Genomic DNA, 23,818 nt, shown 5'->3' on the forward strand with positions numbered 1-23,818 from the left:
CAACACAAACAAGTGCGTTTAGGAACTTCTCAGTGGCACCAGCATAAGTAACGTAACAAGGTGTTCAACTGGGCAAGTTGGTACGTTGTAAAAAAGGAATTTTCATCCTTTTCTTTTCCTTCCTGTTTTCCACTGTTGTTTTGTCTGTTTCTACGGCAATGTAATAAGGAGCAAAGTGCAGGCAGGGTTGGATGACGAGTCGTCCACGCCACTACAAACACAGATGGAGGAGAGCCAGAAAGATTGTTTTGGTCAAAAGATCAGATCACGTATCCCTGCGCCAAGCTGCGCAGGAAATTATTGGTTGTGCCAGAGAACAATGTTTCTTTTCTTCCTCTTAAACATTGCACACATTATGCAGAACTGCCATAAACGTGATAAATGCGTGTACACATGACAGCACATACTATTTCCTTAATGAAGTAGTAGTCTTGATGCCTCAAAGGTACAAATTATTTTTTACTTTACTAGAGCAAAGAAGGATCTAGTAAAGTAAATATGTGCGGTATTTAGTTTACTGAAAATACTACATGTAAATTCAAGTAGTAGTAATCATAGAGTTTCCTAAAATGACCTAGAGGGAACTCTGGCGCTGCAATCGTTCAGCCACCATGAGAATGATGGGTAGTACACGGATTTGCCTAGTCTTCGTGCTTGTGGGCTTCAAACGCACTTGTGGCTTTGTTTATTGCTATGTTTTGGTTTTCTTTCGGATAAAAGTAGTAGTATTATCACGTGGTACACGAAGCTGCTCAAATATTGGCGAAGCATGCACTAAGCCGCGCGCAAGCCTTGAAACAGCAAAATTGGACGACTCTGAAGGCTAATCTGGTTGCTTCTCGGTAGTTTCTAGGCCTTAGCTAGGTGATGAGGGTTGTTTCTAGGTCGCTTCTAGGTCATTGCTAGGCTTCAGCTAGGTGATGCTAGCTTGTTTCTTTGTTGATTCTCAGTGCAGAGATGTTCGAGTTAAACCACACACAGTCACAGACACTACACGGATGTCCAAACTCCAGAGACAGAAGCTCGTGCTGAAACCAAGCGTTCGCACCTCTCATAGATCTACGGGCACGTCATCATTGGCGTAGGCCTTACATCACTGCGGGGTCTTGTCGCAGCCGCCATTGCCTTTCCCGTTCCCTAGGTTGGGCGAACTGTTGCCTTCTTCGTTTTTAGTGGACCAGTGGTGAGTCTTACCCAATTTCTGTGGCACATACCCATTTATGAATAGCGATACGGCATACAACTTACGGCTAGCTTAAACAGAGTCGCTGTTAAAACAGTTTCATGCAAACTGTGTCTCGTGAACAGCACGCCACCTTGAATATTCACCACGTGAAAATCACTGTAGAAGTCCTACAGACACAATGACAAATCGAAATGTAAGAGCCAGTCCTTTGTTGTCTCTTTCCCTGGTCGAGTGTTTGCATGCCTCACATTCTCCTAAGATGAATCCTTACTAACTAAATCAATTTTCTGCCATTCCATGCAAATCACTGCTTTCAGAAATGATGAAAGAAAACCTGCTACACAATGACATATCAGGGTCGTAGAAATATGTGGCCATCCACTATGTCTTCAATAACGCATGTGTGTCATCCAATAAACACTTTAACGCAGGCCTAAGTAGAAGTGTTTAAGACGTTCGTGATGTATCCCAAAATGCCCTTGCATGTGTGATGTGCATCGTATTAACATATATAATTTCACAAACAGCTTTTGAAGGATATATACATATGTGAAAGCCCACTGAGTTTCTGAACACAAATGGCTGTCACGCAATCTATAAGGCGACAGCAACTTTGAAGCACCGCCCAAAACAAGCCAGACGAGGCTGTGTGGATGCTAAATGCCAACAACCTTCTTAGAGTAAAGTCTGAAATAAGAGAAATTGGCATTATCCACCACACTTATATCCAGCAACGTGATCCCAGGTGAAGTAAAACAAATTTCCTTTGAGGTAACAATGATATGCCACAGTGTCCTTCAGGAAGTTTACTAGCATTTATTTATTTGAAATATTCTCGTCGAGGCATTTCAGAAGTGGACTACACGTATTACGTACATATACAGAAAGTACACAAACAGAATCACTGAAACATTATTAGTGGCAGATTATGAATGCAGATTGTGGATGCATGGTGATGTGAGGTTTTCACGCTGTTTTCAGCACTGTGACATGTGAAGTTATCGCGATGATTCACAAAGCGAGCAACAATACTACCAAGAACTTGAATGACAAGATCGCAAGCCCTCCAACTCGCAAAACTATCAGTATTACTGTGAAGACCTTCCTCACCCAAACAATAAAAAAAGGTACATGGTTGGCTCGCACTGCAGGACTATAAAGCATTTACAATGAAAAAAACTAAATTACGGATTCGTGCCTTGGCTTTTTTATGCGCACTGTAGATAATTTTTGAATTGTGCTCAGGATCTTGGCGAGTGTGCTCCTTCAATTCTTTTCGCTATTTTCCCCAAATGGCCGAACACTGCATCTCTGTAGCAAATCTTCAATTAGGAATCAATAATGCGTCGCAAATTTCAACGGAAAACCAAACGCAATGGCGTTTCTTTTTTTCGCTATTGCGATCGTCACTTCCCTTCCATGGCCATTTAATGCTCAAGGTTGAAGATGAGGAAGTACAACTACACACGTAAGGCAACAAGGTGTGACACAGCATATTAAGCAGGCCCATAGAAACTCCTTCCAGCATCGTACACTTGCCGGATCAGCCACGAGGAGAAATCGTCCAGGCATACTTACAATTTCACTTCGACCCGTGAGTAGTTGATGGTCACGTTGGACCGAATGAAACCACCGCAGCCCATCACATCGTCCGATTTCGCTAACCTCACGGCAACCAATAGTAAGGCTGCAATGCTGCGCATAAATCCCGCCATTGTACGCTATAAAATTAAATTAAAACTAAGCAACAGTTCATTTAGCGGAGCCACGGCGCCCGCTTACTTGCTTCGTGGGACACTCGGCGCACTCGGTGCAAGCAGACAGGCAGCAAACCACGTGCCGTGACGTCATCAGCACCGTTGGCGCTGTTAGCGCTGTCGCGAAGCAGTTTCGGTTTTTGTTCCAGAGGAAACACGCCAAATGTCCCAACTGGGACTTTACACCAACTTGTTTCAGTTTGTCAGTGCGTGCACGTTGGTTCTGCATGTCGATCAAGTGAATGCGCTTCAAAGGCGAGGACGAAGAAGAGATGTCCGGGACACACATTGCGCAACTTACAACTTGTTTATTGGAAAGAAAGTCGCAGTTTCACCACAACGGCGAAGCAATGAATGCGATAGCAACAAATTAGAATGTCACACGAAGAACGGCAAGCAGCTCAGTACTTGCAACGCACCTCTCACGTGCAAAGGATTGGCGTAAAGAACACACACAGGACGACCGCGAACTATAACAACGGTCACAGCTCGACACTTGCAGCGCACTGCTCAAACACACTCGAAAAGAACGCACAGGTACACACAGGACGGCACGAACTAAATGTGGCGGTTGTTAATTCTCGTGTTTAAGCAGCGCGCTACAATTGCCCTAAACGCTCTTATACTGCTTTTTCTTTAAAACTGCGGACGCGTGGAGTGACCCCTCCACGTTTCCTGCCGCGCGGTGGCGTTAGACGCATCGTTTACTTAAAGTTACGTTTACTCAGCGTTCCACATCGTCAGTGGCTACAGAAAGGGCCACCTTTTAGTGCGCGTCTGAAGAAAAATGTACTCGCATTGCTTTAAGCGCGCCCCTCGCGCAATCTCGCGGGAGATACTACACATACTGAAGCACCTCCGAGCTCTGCGTGCCGTTAGCGTCCTTTGTGGCTTTTATTTATATATACATATACATATCCGGGACATGACGGCGTCGACAGACGGCGACGGCAAAATTCAGCCGAGAGTGTCCATATAATTGCTATCGCAATGAAATGGAGCAGCGTCACTTATACATTGAAGCACGTGACACAGGGCCTGCGCATTACACGTTACTGAACACTCAAGAATTCAATCTCTTTCTTAGATAATGTCAACGAAGCTATGCTGACACGCGATTCTGCGCGTCCTAAAATATATTTTGCTTCAACTACGAGCCTCGCCGATTGATTGTGGTTGCGGGATATAACTGTGCACTGTTCAAATTTCGGGGTACAGGAGCACCTTTGGCAGTGAGTTGCGAGATGATCATTGTTATCGTTCCTGACATTATTGCTGTGTTCTCTTAGACGCTCGTTAAGGCAGCGCCCAGTTTGCCCTATATACACCTTTCCACATGAAAGCGGAATGTTGTACACAACGCCCTTCTCGCATTGAACGAATTTAAACCTGTGGTTCACGCAGTGGCGTAGCCGGGGGGTTCTGTGCAGGACAGAACTTCTTAAGAAATTCTTTCTCAAAACTACTCAGGACTGGAATAGGGTATACCTGCCGACGTCGTAATTTCAACGGACGTGTTCTTTGCCCTGTTGATCTGACTTTTCTTCCTTTAATCTTTCTCTTTTTGCATGACACGTGTGTGCTTATCATGTTTTTGTTCCTGTTGAGGTGACTCAACTTTCTAGGGTTCTTCGGCGTATTTATATTGTATATCCCTTGTATACCTTATCGTGATTAATCTGCTGCAGTTTGTTCTTACCGTTTCTTTTTTTTTTTTCCTTTCTGACGCTTTGTGTATAAAAAAAACTTGAACTGTCCAAACTGATTGCAAACCCCTACCCCCACTGTAATGCATTTGGCGCTGTGGGTACCGAATAAATAAATAACATGCTCTAAGTGCTCATTGCATTTCCTTTAGCGCATTCATGTCGGGTAATAATTGAAGCCGTACGAGTGATGTTGTGGCCATGTAATCACTTCTGAATGCGCGGTTTAGCGCAAGAGACATGAAATACTCATTTGCATTGTTCACAGAACCATTTCTTACATTCGGACGCTCTCTTCAGGTCTACACACCTGAAGTGGAACCATGCTATTGGGTTTAAAGGAAATTATTTTGCCCTCCTCTGGGCCCTTGCATAAACAGAGCACATCACTCATGGTATGGTCATCGGCACCTTGACCCGAAGATGCACTTGCAGGTGCCAGTTGATTTGTTGCTGCCGTGTTTTCCTTCTGTGCTGTGAACCAGTGTGTGAGCAACAGAACCCTACAAAAGAAGGTTTCAGCAACATGCCGAGCCAGGAAAACTAAAGGTTGATCGGCTGCAATGCTTTGTACGCTAACGTCGTCCTTGTTCCAAATCACAAAATCGCAGTACTAACGCTGCCACACATACATCTGTGTTTGTACTTGGTAAAAGTAGCGATGGGCAGTTCTTAGCCCTAGTGCACCCTTGTTTGCTGAGACAAAGCTGTTACTGCCAAGCAGCTCAACTTATCATCTTTAACTCCCTAGCAAAAATTCCCAATAAAAAGCCAATAGCCTATTGGGTTATTGACACCTATTGGTCTATTGGTTCTATAGGTCTATTGGAACTGTATTTGGCTATTGGTCTATTGGTTCTATATCAGCCTACTGGACCTATATTGGTGTATTGGTTCTCTATTCGCCAACTGGAATTATATTGGCTATTGGTTCTGTATTTGCCTGCTGGCATTGTATAGTTTTGTATTGCCCACTTCTCAGCCCCATTAGAATTAGTCTTGCGCAAGTGTTTTATGGGTGTCTTGTCGTCATGCAGAAGGCCCACACTGTGGCAGCGCCCCTGCAATGATAATCACAGTGGATGAATGAGGCATATGTTCAAATATATTCTCAATCAAAACTACAAGTGCTTCTTCTGGCCCTTGATGATGTTGGCGATCTTGCGGGCGACTATTTTGCCAAGGCAACTATGTCTGTGTCAATTTCTTCTGGACTGCCTCATCCGCACTCGAGGAAGTGCCTGAAAGATTCTGTAAATAAACAGAGCCATGAAATCAGAAAACAGTAACACATGTTTAATTAAAGTTTACCTTCGAAGCAATGTATAGAAAGTAGGCGGCACAGTGAGAAATTATCTAGACCTTAATTCACTGCACATGTTCACAATGTTGCAGGAGCTGAACTATAGCAAAAAACTGAGTGAAATATTACACACCCAACTGTGGCTTATTGCGTGGAAGAAAAGTTTTATCGGCAAAATTTTGCGGCAAAAAAGGAAGGAAAAGAAAGGGGCAAAATTTTTTTTTTAATTAAGCAGCACCTTATCCCGTTTACACGCTTGCGTCCTGTGTTTTTTGAGCTGTACCCAAGAACGAACTGCAAACTCGTCCTTAAATAACAGCAAACTCAATAATCACTTACTATCTGTGACGTGCTCTTTTTCACGATGGTGGTGCGACTATCATACCTAGAGCATGCCACTAAATCTCAACTTAAAGATGGCATGAAATAAATTAAGCTAGGGTAGATTCACGATGAGGCAACGGTAATATGTAAGACAGTAGTAAAGGCAGCCTAGATTCCATATCGTTGCAAGCCCAACACAGCAGTCATGGTTGCAATGAGTTGGATATAACACACGTGCTGCATGTTACGTGCTTATGCAATTAAGCCAACAACATTAATAAACCCACTCCTGCGATAGCCCTAATTGGGCTGCAGTATGTAAAAATAAAAAAATATGAAAAAATCGCACCAGTGCAGTACATATGCTATGCACATTTTGTATAATGAATTATCATGTGGCCTTCTGTGGTTCTTGTGACATTATGTCGAACAAGTATGATAAGCCGATTGGCGCGCACTACAACACACAAACCGCATCGACTAGAGCGTTTTACTATGAGGCGATAAACGCGTTTTCGGCTTAACACGCACGTTGTAAATACTTTACAAAGGGCTTGCGAGGACTCCAACTCCACTCACGAGCAGGGCGCCTGTCCTTTACCTCTAATCTATGCTACGTTTTTTTGTGCATACTGACAAACACCAAAAACAAACTGCAATAATATATGCGCTCAATCATTCAACTTCTGAGAGCGTGTTGACTTGCAATCGAGGCGTCGCTGGTCTCGCTTGTCATCAAATACAGGAGACAAAGGAACGAGGGACTTGTTTTCCCCGACCTTTCAGCTTCGTCCCAAGTTGAATACAAAAAAAGGTGATATCAAATAAATACTAAATAGGAGTAACTACCATGCCCACTCACTCACCAAACAATCGGAACACATGGCCTTGTTGCTCGTCTTGCCATTATTCTTGGTGGCCACTTTGTAGAGTCGAAATCGGTCGAAATCCAAGACATTTATGGCTCAGAACGTCTCCATCTGGTGCACGCTGAACACAGTCTTCACGTTATCGTCGCGGAAGCACACTAAAGGCAAACATCGTGTAAGCAGGCTTACGTGAAGCATCGAAAAACACACAAAGCGCGCGCTAGGCGACAAACACAACGTTTTGGCTTAGCTTGGCCGCAGGCTGGGCTTGTCTTCGTATCGGCCGAGCGCGGATGGCGCGCCAAACGCACGGTCGGTCGCGTTTGCAGATCCACAATTCTTTCTCCTGTATCTTTACAGCACTACTTATATTGCTTAGCATAAATAGTTATAAACTTTACATATTATCCAAAGCTTATCTTAAAGCTTAGGCACATGGCTTAGCCTGCTTAACCAGGAACGTGTAACAAAAAAATGTTCACACATGCAGCGTCGCCACGCCGCGCACCGTCTCACTTTTTTTTTTGTTTGTTTGTCACCTGGCTGGTTCTATGCCGGTTGTGATCTCATGGCGGTTTCTTTATTATTATTCTGTGGTGTCTGTGTTGTCGATTCCTTCGCAAGTTCTTCTTTAGCGTACGGCATGTACGAAGACACCGTACCGCCGTGGTCGACACGCAGCCTTTTTATATAACTCTTTTAGTCGCGTGAGTTGCTAACTGCACACGGTGTCTCACGGTGTACGATTAAGCTCATATCGGGATCAGACTTATCAAAAGTGAATTGATCCCGTCTGCAGCTTGCGTATAATGTAGCCAATCATGATCAAGAAATTCTGATCGGGATCGGGTCCGACGCGCTCAATCAGTCATAAGATGTTATAAACAGCTACCAATAGTGGCGGTAGCGGTTTGAACAATAAAACTCCTGTTGGCCTTATACATCTTCTGTTAGTACATTAAGAAACCAATAGGAGTACTTATTTGACCAACACAACTCCTATTGGCCCAATAAGTCACCGATAGCCAGCACTGATTTGACCAATACAACTCTATTGGTCCAATAAGACACCAAAAGGCAGCCCCTATTTGACCAATACGACTTCTATTGGGCCAATAAGACACCAATAGGTGGTGGCTATTGGTGTCTATTGGTACCCATAGAAGTCTTAACAACCACAGCTCCAATAGATGTCCTATAGAACCAATAGCGATTTCCTATTGGACCAATAGGAAATCCTATTGGTATTTTTGCTAGGGCTGACCAAGCTTGGTCAGTTAAAGATGACAATAAGGCCTTTTCCACAGCACGAACACTCAACGGGCATGTCAGGCGTGGCGCCAAGTTCGACTATTGCTGGGAAACAAGACGCCCTGCTTCATTAAAATGTGCGTTTTGATTGGTTCTACTCATGCGCACGTTTGGCGCATGTGGTGCTTTTGGCTCATTTTGTTTTCCGTACTTGACTGGTGGTGATGAAAATTTGGTCTCGTGGGGGTAACAAATTTACTTAAGAAGGCTTGATGATGGTTCCTCAATTTCTGTGTGGCACACATCATAAGGTGTGGATGCCGTGATTCGGCCAGTTCGATAAGCTAGCAGATCATTTTACTATTTTACGCTCATGCTTTGCTTTCTTGCTCTCGCCTCGATGCTCCTCTGAGCTCTCTCATTTACGCGCAGTATAGCGTAAATTTGACGGCACCTCTCCAAAAGCTCGTGGTGGGTCAATGCGGATCTGTCGTAAAGACGACGCAAGTCTGCGCCTCGGGAACTCCTTACGGCCGACACATAAAGGTCGCTGTAACAGGGGTCGCCGTATCAGGGGGTCGAAAAATTTCGGCCACTCTTCTTTTGTAGGAGCCGGAGCCACTGGTCGCAGAGGTAAGTTTTGTGATTTGACTGCGTTCACTTCTTCACCAAGACGGCGCTTCTTCATTGCCGATGACGCTAAGTCCATTGCAGCCACTGGTCGTGCATGTAGCTTATTGACGAGCGGAGGAAGCCAGTTGCATGTTCAGGCCGTCTGTGCAGGAGCGCTCTTCTCGTGCACGTACGCCGTACTCCACGTAGAACAGGAGCGCAGCGAGACGCAAGCAGACTTCGTCGTTTCCGGCCATGCACGTTCAGTGTGCGGCAAGGACTTCCCCATCACTCTTGTGGCTTGTCAACGCACTGGGAGCGTTTACCTGGACAGAAATAAACATTAGCATCTACGGAAAAGTCAAATAATTAAACACGTCTTACTTGAGTGACGACGGTGCCGGCGGCGACTTTCTATAGAGCTGTGCACGGGCCGTATTTCCGAGCGCGAGCCCGGCCTGGCCCGCTGACTTTGTCGAAGGCCCGCCCGAGCCCGACGGCAAAGGGCTGCGAGCCCACCCGGCCCGGCCCGACGTACAAAAACACAATCCCGGGCCCGGCCCGGCTTTTTGAAGTTTCGCTGCGAAAAGAAAACGTCGTTTTCCGGTAATTTGGCATTTTATTGAGCATATCAATATTGTCAAACGACACACGACGAACAGTCTCTAATAGAGACTGTTCGCGGCACTTTGCTATACAAGTAGATGGCCCCATGCCACCAACAATGAAGTTCGCTCGCCAAAGCCGTCACGTGTATGGTGTATGCTAAAGCCCCTCCATCACGTCTACTGGTCGGCGGAAAACTCATGGAGGGGCTTTAGTGTATGCCAATGCAAGCGTCATGCTTGCACGAATGCGATCTACGTCGGGTCGCTCGTCGCTGTCGCGTGCATTTTCACTCATATGGGATTTGGCCTTAAATATAACGCGGAACAGTCGCGTGGCGCCGTCACTAGCTCAGGTGGTGTTACTTCTCTGTTTGTCGGAGTGCAACAGAGGCAGTGCTTTACCTGCTCCGCTTTTGTTTAAAGTAGCGAATAAAAAGTAAAAGCGGTAAAGGGCGGTCGCGGAAAAGGCGCGTGCTGGAAAACAATTCCCGCTCATTCTCTATATTTCGGGCTTGAGTCGAGCTTCGCGCCGGGCCCGAGCCCGGCCCGATAAAACTCCAAGTAGCCCGAGCCCGGCCCGGGCCCGAGGTGAAAATACGTCGGCCCGCCCGAGCCCGGCCCGCGGGCCGGGTCGGGCTCGGGCTTTCGGGCTACCCGGAGCCCGTGCACACCTCTACTTTCTACTCACGGCTCCCGCACCCAGCCACTCGTCACAAAGCTGTCGCCCTCGAGGGCCTTTCTCGACTTCAGCTGCTCCGGGTAATAAAACTCGTCCTCAAAGCCAGATATTCGTGAATATTGGAGATATCGACGCGCGGCCAGAAGTCCACATCGCTTACACAGTCACCCGCACGAAGCGTGAATGGGTCCAGTCCGCAGAGTCTCGTCTTTCGTGCGTGCCGCTCGCGCGCTCTTTTTGGCACAGCGTTGCGGTGTAGTGGTGTAGTGGTGTAGTCTTCGAGTGTCGCTGACATCGCGAACGACGCTCCTTGGAGATAAACTTGCGTCGCGCTCGCACTTGATCACATCTGCTTGCTACGCCAACGCTCGCAACACGACTGCACCACTGTTCACCTCGGCCGCCTCTGACCAAAAAAAAAAAAAAAAGAAGAAATGGCTGCCATCGCAGATGCCTAGCATCGCCGCCGTTTGTGCAGGCTCGCTATAGCGCATAACCTGGCTGCGCCCGATCGTGTCCAGAGAGTCATGGGGCGTCCTAAGAAAGTGCGTACTCCCGAGGAGGAAGCCGCGCATCTGCCGGGCAGTACGAGCGGCGACGGGCCCGTGCTTCCCTGTGCCAGGCTTTGCGCGACTTAGTGCAAACTGTCCGCATTTTTCCAAGCCCACAGCTCGACTCGGCTTTGCACTAAATGCATGGTTCTTAACATCTTGCATTTTCTTCCACCATACCACAAGTGCCGCGGCCGAGAAATATTATCTGACGTCTTTGTTCTTTGTCTTCTTTGGGCTCAAATATGCAGCCAAGATTTTGTTTAAAGTTCGATTGTATGATAATGATACGATCGAACTTGAGAACGACTTGGCAAATGTTCATATTTTGTGTACTATATGGAAAATGAGCCTGAATATATCAAATGTGCACATAATTCGTACACTAGAAAGAAGAGACCAATATAGTCATGGTACTGTACAAACAATGCACTATTAAAACAACATGGAACGTACAAATACCCAGGTGTCATAATGTCGTCTGAATGCTCGTAGAAACTTCAGGTAAACGCTGTCATAGCAAGGCTGGGGAAGCCTTGAATTTCATTCAGAGAAACTTGCGATGTTCGCATGCGAATTTAACGCGTAGGGAATATACTACATCTGTACGACCAACATTAGACAACCACCCGTTTGTAGCACGAAACCACAAGGAAATACACACGGATTGCTCAGAAAGAAGGATTCTTAGTTGCCAAAAACTTCGTCCTGGTCCGGGGTTAAAACTCCGGACCAGGACGAATGGCTATGTTTTCTCGCGTTCTCGAAAGCCTGACAATATTTCGTAGCACCGTCGTGCATCCCCTTTTAAATGCGAAGCATTTCTTAGCGAACTTCTGCGACTTTGAGCGTATCTATCTATCTATCTATCTATCTATCTATACTATCTATCTATCATCTATCTATCTATCTATCTATCTCTATCTATCTATCTATCTATCTATCATCTATCTATCTATCTATCTATCTATCTATCTATCTATCTATCTATCTATCTATCTATCTATCTAGCCGCCTACGACTTTGTGCTCTCCTGGTCGCTTGGTTAATCGAATGTGCACCAAAATGGTATGGCGTAACATGACTGTATGACGAACATAAATGACAAGTCATAACACGAAAATCATGACACGCATGTCATGTACAGCATGATTTACATGCTACGCTCATGGTGCGCTGGCGGCCGTTTCGTTAGCTTGATATACACCAAAATTGGTATTGTGACGTGACTGTGTGACGAACATAAATAACACGAGTTAACATGAAAATCATGACACGCATTCATGTACAGCATGACTTACGTGCCACGCTCATGGGGCGCTGGCGCCGTTTCGCTAGCTTGGTATACACTAAAATTGGTATCTTGTGACGTGACTGTGTGACGAACATAAAAACACGAGTTAACATGAAAATCATGACACGCATGTCATGTACAGCATGACTTACGTGCCACGCTCATGGGGCGCTGGCGGCCGTTTCGCTAGCTTTATATACACCAAAAATTGTATCTTGCGACGTGACTGTGTAACGGACATAAATAACACGAGTTAACATGAAAATCATGGCACGCATGTCATGTACAGCATGATTACGTGCCACGCTCAAGGGGCGCTGGCGGCCGTTTCGCTAGATTGATATACACCAAAATTGGTATCTTGTGACGTGACTGTGTGACGAACATAAAAACACGAGTTAACATGAAAATCATGACACGCATGTCATGTACAGCATGACTTACACGCTCATGGGGCGCTGGCGGCCGTTTCGCTAGCTTGATATACACGAAATTGGTATCTTGCGACGTGTCTGTGTGACGAACATAAATAACACGAGTCGACATGAAAATCATGACACGCATGTCATGTACAGCATGACTTACGTGCCACGATCATGGGGCGCTGGCGGCCGCTTCGCTAGGTTTATATACACCAAAATTGGTATCTTGCGACGTGACTGTGTAACGGACATAAATAACACGAGAGTTAACATGAAAATCATGACACGCATGTCATGTACAGCATGACTTACGTGCCACGCTCATGGGGCGCTGGCGGCCGTTTCGCTAGCTTGATCTACCCGAAATTGGTATTGCGCGACGTGACTGTGTGACAAACATAAAAACTTGAGTTAACATGAAAATCATGACACGCATGTCATGTACAGCATGACTTACGTGCCACGCTCATGGTGCGCTGGCGGCCGTTTCGCTAGCTTGATATACACCGAAATTGGTATCTTGCGACGTGACTGTGTGACGAACATAAATAACACGAGTTAACATGAAAGTCATGACACACATGTCATGTACAGCATGACTTACGTGCCATGCTCATGGTGCGCTGGCGGCCGTTTCTCTAGCTTGATCGACCCCGAAGTTGGTATTGCGCGACATTACTGTGTGACGAACATAAATAATAGGAGTTAACATGAAAACCATGGCACGCATTTTCCTCAATGACATACAAGACGATCTATGCAGCTCTTTGCTGGCTGCTTCGCATTACATCAATTCCCACAATGCGTGGGATCTGCCGGCTTTTTTTTTCCCTCGAGCTCCTAACCTTCTGATTGTCTTGTCTAAATTTTAAGTATTTACGACGCGCTTACACAGCACAGGCCCCCGGACCCCTTTGCTTGTTATTTCCTTGCGCAAACACAGCCATAGTTTTGTGGCTTTTACTTGAACACAAACCGAGCCCAGCAATGTTTACTTCTAGCTTACACAGCAACTGCTGAAACCTTATAACTAATCAAACGTTGTTGCCTGTGACGATCACTTCATTTATTTGAATGAAATCACACATCGTTCGCCATATGTTCAAAAACTCCGAACAGAACTTAACCGACGGAGCAGGCTTCTTAACCGAACACGCACAGCACGCTGCATACAAACATTGCGCAACAACACAGACACGGAAGCAGAAGCATAACCGTTGCATTCAGTGATTGAAAAGGGGCCGGCAAGTCATTATGAGTGCGCCAAGGCCATATAACAGTCATGATAAGGAGTCCTCGATCGCCATACGGCAGGTGTGAAAATTGATGGCTGGCAATGACAACAGAAGCAGTCGAAACTGATCGTGCTCCTGACGGCAACTCCGCTCGATTTCGCGTAGTACTCTGCTTGAAAATTCAGTGCAAATTGTTTTATGAACTTGCCCACTAATGTTTCAATAAGTCGACCAGGAGAGGCCGTCCGGCAGCGTCGAGCAGCCTCAACGTAGCTAGAGCACGCGTGCAGAGCGGCACCCGAGTCCTCGTGATGACGTCACACATGAGAGGGCGCCACTCAAAGATCTCGAGGTGAATACGATATTATACAGGGCTATGTTATGTTCCATCAGCGTGCTGGATAGCCGAGTGGTCAAGACGCTGGCCTTCGGATCGTGGGTACGCGGGTTCGAATCCCAGCGCTTATTCTTGTTCCCCAGCATTTTCTCTTTCTTTATATCTTTCTTTCAGTCTCTCTGTTTCTTTCTCTCTTTCTTTCTTTGCCCTCCTCCTCACCTCACATCTCTCCTTCGCTTTGTGCTTCCCCCTTGCTATACGCCAGACAAATCGGCGCTCGCGTTCTGGGAGCGAAGCACAAGAGGACGAAGAGAGCGCGTGCCGGTTCATGACGATGATAATTTCGGGTCGCGGCACTTTACGCCGAGCTAGAACAGCTTCGTCGTTAAAACAAATGCGTGATAGGTTGCAGCAAGATGACAAGTTTGGCAAGTTGGTTAACGTTCATGTCTGAAAATTTGGTTGAAGCGCACCGAAAAACACAGAGTCGCAGAAGCAGACAGGACAGCGCTTACATATGTCCTGCCTGCTTCTTCTAGTCTGTGTATTTCGGTGCGCTTCAAATTTTCAAACATGAGCGCCATAGGGTTTGACCGGGGGGGGGGGGGGGGTGTCTTTTGCTTCTGCTGACCAGAGGTCCCCTACCCTGCCACGCCGCTTCCGGATGTCCTCAGACCGCTCGCCCGTGTACGTTGGTTAACGACGCTTTTTCTCCTGAAAGCTCGCCCATATACGCCCTCCTCCATATCGACCCCAAAGTGAAATTCACCACCAATTCTAGTTGGCCCATACCAACTTTATTTATTTTCCACGCAGCCGTATGTATTCCCGTCAAAAAGTTGTAACGCCTTTTGCGTACAGACACGATTTTGCCACCAAAAATTGCTCGAGAACTCACCACAAATGTTGCGCGTGAAAACTTTGCATTGCAGTTCCTCGTACGTTGTTTACCCCGCTTTGCAGCTACTTTCTGTAATAACTTCTCTCTTTTCACGGTGATTCCCTAACAAAACAAACAAACAAAACAAACAAACAACTTTATTTCAGCATCAACAGGGAAGAATACAACTCTGGTGAGGCTACAGGGTGCTAGCAAAAAGCCTCTAACGGCTTGACAAAGGCCAGCACCCCGTTTACAAAACTACAAAGCAAAGCAAAACAGCAGTGGACAATCAATACGTGTACTTAAGGAAAAGTCTATAAATATAGTGACGGCTTATAAGTTCATTTGTCAGTTTACATTTAGATTTAGATGACGGGGACTAAAAATGGTGGGGGCGGAAATTGCACTTATAGAATATAACTTCAGTAATTATGCTAGGCTACCTAATTGTTAGTTATCGCATTAACGGAGGAGTTAAGAGCCTGTGGCAGCAAGTACTTCAGCATTTGGCGGCCATAGTTTGAACGAGTGTAGGAAACGTTCCATGTGTGACTGCTTCGTGTGGCGTATGTTTTTGCATGTGGAGTTAAGGTGGCGAGTTTTTCTAGAAAAGGAGTCGTTTACTTCTGCAGTATGCATCATACCGTTTCAATAGAAGTGTGTGAACAGGTCCGACAATGATGTTATTCCAAGATCTTCGAATATAGGCTTGTATGGGCATCATATGGTTCATTTGAGATGATTCTTACGGCTTTTTCTGCAGCCGATGGATTTTGGACAAGTTTGTGTCAGTCGTTGTGCCCCATACTAGATAGCCGTATGTTAATGTTGATGAGAAAAGGGAATTGTATAAAAGCAATTTGATGTGCTTTGGTAGGAAGTAACGAAAGCGTGTTAAAATACCCACTATTCGCGAAAGCTTGGAGTAGACGAGATTAATATGTGCGTTCCATTGCATATTTTCTTCAAAAAGAACACCCAAGGTTTTTATTACTGGTACCAGTTCTATTACTGAAAGACCAAGGTGCAGGATAATATTTGAATTGGCTTATTTCTAGGGCGAAAAAGAACTGCTTTTGTCTTTGAAACGTTTATAGTTAGGGAATTAATTTCACTCCAATTATTCAATATATTGAGCACCTCATTCGCTTTTTTTTGCAAGAAGAGGCAGACTATGAGTGTCAAAAATAAACTTGTGTCGTCTGCATAAATTACAAACGATGAATTTATGTCTATATTAACAAGGTCATTTGTATACAAATTGAAAAGCAATGGGCCAAGCATGCTTCCCTGAGGAACGCCATGTAGTAATGGTTTGAAGCATGAATGAGAGTTTTTAATGTGCACGCTTTGTGCTGGCGGTGCTGTAGGTACGACTTGATGAGAGAGAGGAAGCAACCTCTGAAACCGTAACATTCTAGTTTCTTTAAAAGTGTGGCGTGATTTATTCTATCGATGCCTTTGAATAGTCAAATGAAATTCCAAGTGCATAAAGTTCGTGTTCAAAGGCATCAAGGATTATTTCTTTTTGCGTTAGTAAGGCGCTCTCTGTCGAACGTTTTTTTGTAACCCAAATTGATAGTGTGTCATGATGTGGTGTTTGTTTAGGAATGAGGTCATCGTATGTGTATTAGTTTTTCGACAACTTTAGAAAATATGGGGAGTATTGAAATAGGTCTGTAGTTAGACATGTTAGATTTATCACCACCTTTATAAATGGTAATAACTTTGGCTACTTGAAGCCGGCATGAGGGTCCTAGCTCATGAGGGTCCTTGTATACCGCTGTGGTTTGGAAAACTAGTCCAGCGAACGTTGTTATGTGACATTTGTTCACCTTCGCGTTGCACGATGCCATGTGTTCCGCCTCTTAGACTGCTTCTTTTCTCAGAGCAGCCAAGAAGCCTACGGCCTCAAGCTTTGGATGCACGTTTTGATTCTATAGATACTGGAAAGTTCACTGGAAGGGAAGGGGAGCAGTAGGAATCATGTTTAAAAAAATGCATGCTGCATGGCATATGCTCATGTTTGTCATAGAATCAACTAACGCACGTACTAGATGAAAAAAAAAGGAGAGTAGCGGGAAATTGCTTTCTGAGGAGACCGATGAATGTAGAGTGCGAGGCCACTTGAGTAATTATTATTATGAAACGTCCAAGAACTTACAAGTGAGTGAGTAAAAGCTTTATTAAACATGTCCGGCGTCATTGAGCGGGGTGGCGGGGTGGGGCTGCAAGCATCCCGGCCTAGGTGACGGCCCTCGAGTCCTTGGACCCGGGCGGCATCCTGGGCATTCCGGACGGCCCACAATTGATCGGCAAGGTAGTGGCTTAGCAGAGCCGTCTCCCATCGCGCCTCGCGGTTCGAGACTGCCATGTCTACCGGTTTCGTAGGGGACTGCTGCTCGCTACCGGTACACTTTCACAGCATGTGCTGCAGCGTCGCTCTGGCTCCGCACGCTTTACACGCGTCGGACGTATAAATGTCTGTGTAGCAGAGGCGAAGGATCACCGGATTCGGGTATACATGTGTGTCTGTAGTTGTCTCCAGGCAACCCGCTGTTTCTTGTTTAGTTTGGCGTTGGGTGGTGAATATTAGCATCTGTTCAGTCTGTAGTGTTGCGTGATGTCTCCGAAAGTGGTCATGCGATCCCCCCACGTCCATTCCTGCATCGCTGTCGAAGTGTGTGAGACATCGGGACTGTCGGCAGGCGTAGCAGCTCGGCGTGTAAGTCCTCGAGCCGCGGCGTGGGCAGTCGCGTTGCCCGCAAGCGGAGGGTCCGTGTGGGCGGGGGTCCGTATGAGGAAACTGTCGTTTTTGCGGCAGATGTTGCCTTCGTGAATTTGGAGAATCCGGGCCGCTTAGCGGTAGATCCGGCCGCTGGCGTAGTTGTGTATCGCCGCCTGCGAGTCGCATATATTATCACCTCAGCGTCCGTAGTTGCTATCGCGAGGGCTATGGCAGCTTCTTCGGCCGCCTCCGTTTCTTCCGTGCCTATCGTCGCGCTCGTGACGCAAGTTCCTCCGTGATTCGTGATCGCGACCGCGAAGCCGCGGTGGCACTCGTAACGGGCTGCGTCCACGTAAACCGTTTCTTTGCTATTGCCAAATTTCTTTTCAAGGTCTTGGGCGCGCTTGTTCCGCCGACCGATGTGATGTATCGGGTGGCAACGGCAGAACGAGGATGCGCTCGCGAATACGTCTGGGTATCCCGACCTTTTCGCCGCGCTGCGTATGGTAGTTGATGACCAGTGTCTCGAGGATGTGTCGACCGGTTCTGGTCTTCGCCAGACGTTCGTACTCGGCGATGTTGTGTGCTCCGATGATCTCGTCTAGAGTATTGTGTAACCCCAGCTCGAGAAATTTTCCGTGCTAGTATTGACCGGTAATCCGATTGTGCGTTAGTACGCCTTGCGGATGAGACGATCTAGTTTGGTGCGTTCAGTCGCCTGCCACTTGAGGTAGGAGGCGACGTACGTTATGTGGTTCATAACGAAAGCGTGTACCAGGCGAATGGTATTGCTTTCCTTCATTCCGCTATGTCGATTTATTATGCGTTTCAGCAACCAGATCGTTTCATTGACCGCGCCCTCTAGTCTGCGAATGGTTTCGCCGTTGTGGACGCTGGCGAACAGGCGCAAGCCCAGTACCCTAATGGTGTTAACTTGTGGGATGACAGCGCCGTCTGATGTGACTACATTAATTTCTCTGTATGAGCACTCGGTTACGGAATCGGCGTTGTTGGGTTTACGACATCTGCGCGAGGGTCTGTAGAGCAGGGGCTCCGATTTAGCAGCGGAACATTGGAGGCCCGTGTCGCGAAGGTAGTCCTGCACCACGTCGACGGCCTCCTGCAGCGTTTGCTCTACGTGGTCGTAATTTCCCTCGACAACCCAGAGGGTGATATCATCGGCGTACAAGCTATAGTGTAGGCCTTCTATCTCAGCTAGTTTTCGTGGTAATCCGACAAGCACGAGGTTAAAGAGCATGGGCGAGATTACGGAGCCATGCGGCGTGCCCGTACAACCCATGTATATGTGTTGCGATTCTAGTCCGCCGATTGCTAAGCGGGCCCGGCGGCCCGTAAGGAAATTCCGTACGTAGTGGTACGTTCTCTCGCCCAGTCCCAACGCTCGTATGCTTTCAAGTATCACGGCGTGGATAACGTTGTCGAACGCTTTTTTGTGGTCGAGCCCGAGTATCACTTTGGTGGATCGTGTGGGATTGTCTACGATATCGTGCTTGAGTTGAAGCATAATGTCCTGCGTGGAAAGGTTACGACGGAACCCCAGCATCGTGTGCGGAAGCATGTTTCGGTCCTCGAGGTAGTTGGTGAGGCGAGCGAGAACCACATGTTCTATGACCCTACCAACGCAGGACGTTAGGGATATCGGTCGAAGGTTGTCAATCTGTACCCGTTTGCACGGTTTGGGGATCATAATTATGCGCGCCGTGTTACACGAGATTGGTATAGCGCCCGCATTCCAGCACTCGTTCATGTACGTAAGCCGTCAGTTCTTCTATTGACTCGTCGTCCACGTTACGTAGCGTTTTGTTGGTTATCCCGTCCGAACCTGGCGCCGATTTTGTGTTGAGCTGGTGCAGTACCGCCCTCACCTCTGCAACGCTGAAGTCCTCGTCTAGCTCCGCGTTACCCTCCCCCTCCCAGGCGTATGCCGAGTGCGCGATGGGGCTACGTGACTGGAAGTAACGGCTTTGCACGTCATCTAGAATGTCCGACGACGTGCCTTTGTAGTCGTGCAGCAACTTGTTAATCTTATGCGCGTGCGCTGTTTTCGTCTCCTCCGGATCCAAGAGGTGCCGGAGGAGATGCCACGTCTTGGCCATTCTCAGCTGGTTCTCCATCCTGTTGCAGATCTGCTCCCATTACGTTTTGCATACCTGTAACGCGTGCTCTTCCATGTCCCTGCTTAGCCGTGCTATGCGACTGCGCAGCGTTCGATTGTGGCGCTGACGCTTCCACCTGTCTTGCAGGCTGCGCTTGGCTTCCCACGTGTGTAGGAGTTTGCTGTCTATCACTTCGAGCTCTGCTTCTGGCGGAACCTCCCGCGTCGCCGTTTCTATATCCCCCTTGAGCGCCGCGGTCCAGCTATCTATATCCTCGACAGCCGCACTGCCAAGATTCTGCTCTTTCCGGACTTTGCGAAACGCGTCCCAATCCACCAGCGGATAGTTCTTGCCCTTGGTGCCTTACCGATAAACGCGGTGGTGAGTCCAGCATCGACTTGGATCTCGATCACTGAGTGATCGCTAACCAGGTCCTCCTGTGTATTGTGCCATCGCGCGCTAGCAACGTTCTTGGTAAACGTCAGGTCGGGTGAGGTAGGTGTCTGCACATAAGCTGTTGCCCCTGCGCGTAGGCGCGGAAGGGTCTATAATTAGCTCGAGCCCCTCATTCTGCGCATCGTTCCAGAGGCGCTTACCTTTTGGCGTTTCGTAGCCGTAACCCCACGCCGCGTGGGGCACGTTGCAGTTGCCGTGATGGGCAAAGGCCCGTTCGACAGCTGTCTCGCGCGCCTCTTGCAGTAACGTGCTAAAGCGGTGTCTGGCTTTGGGTCTGCTATACACGTTCAGCGCAAAACAGGCCGGGGCTGCGCCCTTTCGTCTAAATGAGCTCTATGAGTACGTGCGGTATGCTAACGTTCATAAGTTCACGCTGCGCCACGGTGAGTTACGTCACACTATAGCGTTGCAGCGGCTGGCGGTGCTCCCGCGTTCACAGCTTCGTCTATAGATTTGTACCCCGCCAGCTTGACCGGGTCATTGATTTCCTGCAATAGTATTACGTCCGGTCGCTCCCGGCTACGTAAGAATTGGTGGAGAAGCGCCCGTTTCCTCCTGTACCCCCTGCAGTTCCACTGCCAGATAGTGAACGTGTTCCGTGTGTTATGCTCTCGTGGGCGTTGTGTTTGTGTGGTTTCGTGTCAAGAAAAAAAGAAAAGAATCTTGGTGACGGTGCGTAGAAGTCTTCGTAGGCGCGAATTTTCTTACCTTTTATGAGATTATTTTGAAAAGCTTTGATGACGGCCACGCAACCACGGTTACTTGTGTATACAGCGATCGCTTAATTGAGGCTTCATTCTGGTATGTCCCGTTTATTTATACAGACAGGCCAATGTAAGAGTCTATGTCACATAGCTCTACCTCAGGGATTGCTTGCCTTTCACACAAGAAGCTTGTTTGTGGATACGCAATCACGGCGACCGCGCGCTATGTGCGCTCACCGTATACATATTCTGTAAACAGATAGCGCCTGTAAACAATTATGTCTTTATTTTTGTCCAAGATTATTATTTTGACTGTAAAAACTTTTTATATTTACAGAAATGCCCAGGAGGCCTTCCGCGTGGTGCTTATACGTGGAGCGCCGACAGCCAAACATGAAGAGCGCGCCGGCGTTATCCTACCTAGCACGGAGGAGAGGCGCACCCGACAGAGGGCGACTCCGTAACTGCACGACCCCAATACGCGCACACAACCAATAGGCGCGCTCGCTCTCTCGCACGCCCGCAGCAGCAAACATACGCGGAAGACAAAGGTACAGGCTGGCACACATTAAAGGGGCCCTGCAACACGATAGAACGGCAGCCTGGGCTAGTTGGTGATTTGGAATCGACATATTTGCACAGCGCAAAATGAACAAGGACACGTGAAAGGACATAACACAGGCGCTGATTTCGACTTCCACTCAAAGTTGAAGTCAGCGCCTGTGTTATGTCCTTTCATGTGTCCTCGTTCATTTTGCGCTGTGCAAATACGTCAACCCTGCAACACCTTTCCAAGTAACCATCGAATGGCTTCATTTATGGAATTCATTGCCTCACGAATCGACCACCGCAAACAATTTTTAGCATCCGTCAAGTACGAGCAGAGTTGGATATTTGTCACACCCTGCAAGTGCTTTCTTGTCTCGTCCCGGCGAACGCGCTGGAAGCTAAACAGGGAGGGATGGCACGAGGGGAAAAAGTTACGTCGCGTGCGTCATGACCTTGAGCGTTTCTTCTCTTTTTTTCTTCGAACGCGCGCCATACATTCAGTGTGATCGCGAGCACGTGGTGGCCTCCCGCGGCGACCGCTGTATCTATGCAGCTCGCGATGCTCAAATCAGCCAATGGCCGTGGATTTGGGTATATGGCGCGGTCATTTGGGTATATGGGACCATTTGTAGAAAGAAGAGGGAACGATTTCTAGCTAACTTTGAGAATTAATTGTAAATTCCAGGCCACCTGCTGCGCTATAATGTTTGGTTCGCGTGTTCTCAGAAGCCTCGACTACCAATCGGCTGCGTTTCCTGACCATGCTGAAAAAGTGCTGCGGCGAGCCTTGAAAGCGAAAGCATTATATGGCTCATGGTCCAAAATATTTGGAGTCCGGCGCCGTGAACACGAACGGAACGAAAAGGTAAATGAATCGTGAGGTAATTAAAGGTGAGTAAAATGTGAATTAAAGTGAAACAAAATTAAAGCCAGTTCTATGCCTGTGAAATGTGATTAAACAGCGGAGCTGGCAAGCAAGCGCCACCACCTGGCGAACGCAGATTGAGTTCTTCATCTTTCTTCTTCTTCCTCCTTTAACCGCTCGGCTGGATACCCTACCCAGGTCCTGCTAACTGCAAGCGAAAGGCTATTGAAGAAAATGAAATCCGTGGAAAGAGAGGTGCAAAGAAGCCAGGATGCTAAGAAAATTTCGGTGATTCCCTACATGCATGGTTTTTCCCATAAAATTAAGAAGGTGGCGCCTAAGTATGGTGTCAAGGTAGTTTTCTCGGCAAAGAACAAAGTAGGGGGCGTGTGTCCTGCTGTAAATAATCTGTACGAAGACAGGCCTAGAGATATGAATAATAAATGTTCCAAGCGCGCTGATCACCGGGTGGTTGAGTGCAAACGAAATGTAGTTTATAAGATTCCGTTCAAATGTGGCCGGTATTATGTCGGTCAAACTGGCCGATGCTTGAATGTTAGGTTAAAGGAGCACTTGGCCAATTTGAAGGGAAGACCGGAAACACATTTAGCAATGCATTGTGCGAGTTGTTCTTTGGGTTCGTGTAGTCCTTTGTGTAACCAAACTGGTGTTCTGTATACTCATCCTAATCAGACAACAAGAGAGATTGTAGAAGCTTGGCACATCTCTAGACTTCAAGACATGTATGTCAGTCATCCATCCGTAGCGTTGAATGATAGCGAAATTGACTTGCTAAACAAGATGTGATAGTGCAACGTGTCTGTTAAATGTTTTATTGTTCTTTATGTAAAGCAATACACTATGCTGTTCTGCTCATGCGCAGTGATCATGAGGTGCGTGTAACGAGTATATATTGTTGTTCCTTATTGAATAAAGGTCAGTTGATAGTCTGCGCTGGTCCTTGTGAACTTTTCGTCTGTGTCTTCATGTTGCGTGCGCAGTAGTATCATTAAACACTACATATGTACTCCTACGATACAGGCGTCATATCAGATTAACGCCTGTGGTTCAAGTTTTGGCTCCGCTTTTAAAGTAGTCTAATGAACTTTGCATTTGTATTTATATGCTTCAGCAAGCTATATTGAAGCATTGGTCGATCCCGGAGGAATACATTAACGAAAGTTTCTTATGATATTCACATGATTGCACCACAAAGTGCACTTTGTTTCGATAATACTGACCTATGTACTCTAACGTGAGGGTTGACGTTACGTCACACCATAATTTACCCTTTAAACGCCAGTGTTGTCGACGTGCCTGGTAAGCCCACGATGGGCACGCAGCTACTACACTTAGAAAAACACGTCGATCCACCTCGTAAC

At 47.0% G+C, this 23,818-nt stretch overlaps 1 protein-coding gene across 1 annotated transcript in view; it reads right to left on the reverse strand.

The window, feature by feature from the left end:
• LOC119386573 (nodal modulator 1-like) overlaps positions 1–2,991 on the reverse strand; it is a 327,869-nt gene extending 324,878 nt beyond the window's left edge. Inside the window, 1 exon segment of the mRNA XM_049413977.1 lies at positions 2,765–2,991. Within this exon segment, the coding sequence (XP_049269934.1) occupies positions 2,765–2,901 (137 nt within the window). The 5' untranslated portion in view covers positions 2,902–2,991.
• Between the last annotated feature and the right edge of the window lie 20,827 nt (positions 2,992–23,818).

This window comes from Rhipicephalus sanguineus, chromosome 3 (genome assembly GCF_013339695.2).
Source record: "Rhipicephalus sanguineus isolate Rsan-2018 chromosome 3, BIME_Rsan_1.4, whole genome shotgun sequence".
Lineage (NCBI taxonomy): Eukaryota > Metazoa > Arthropoda > Arachnida > Ixodida > Ixodidae > Rhipicephalus > Rhipicephalus sanguineus.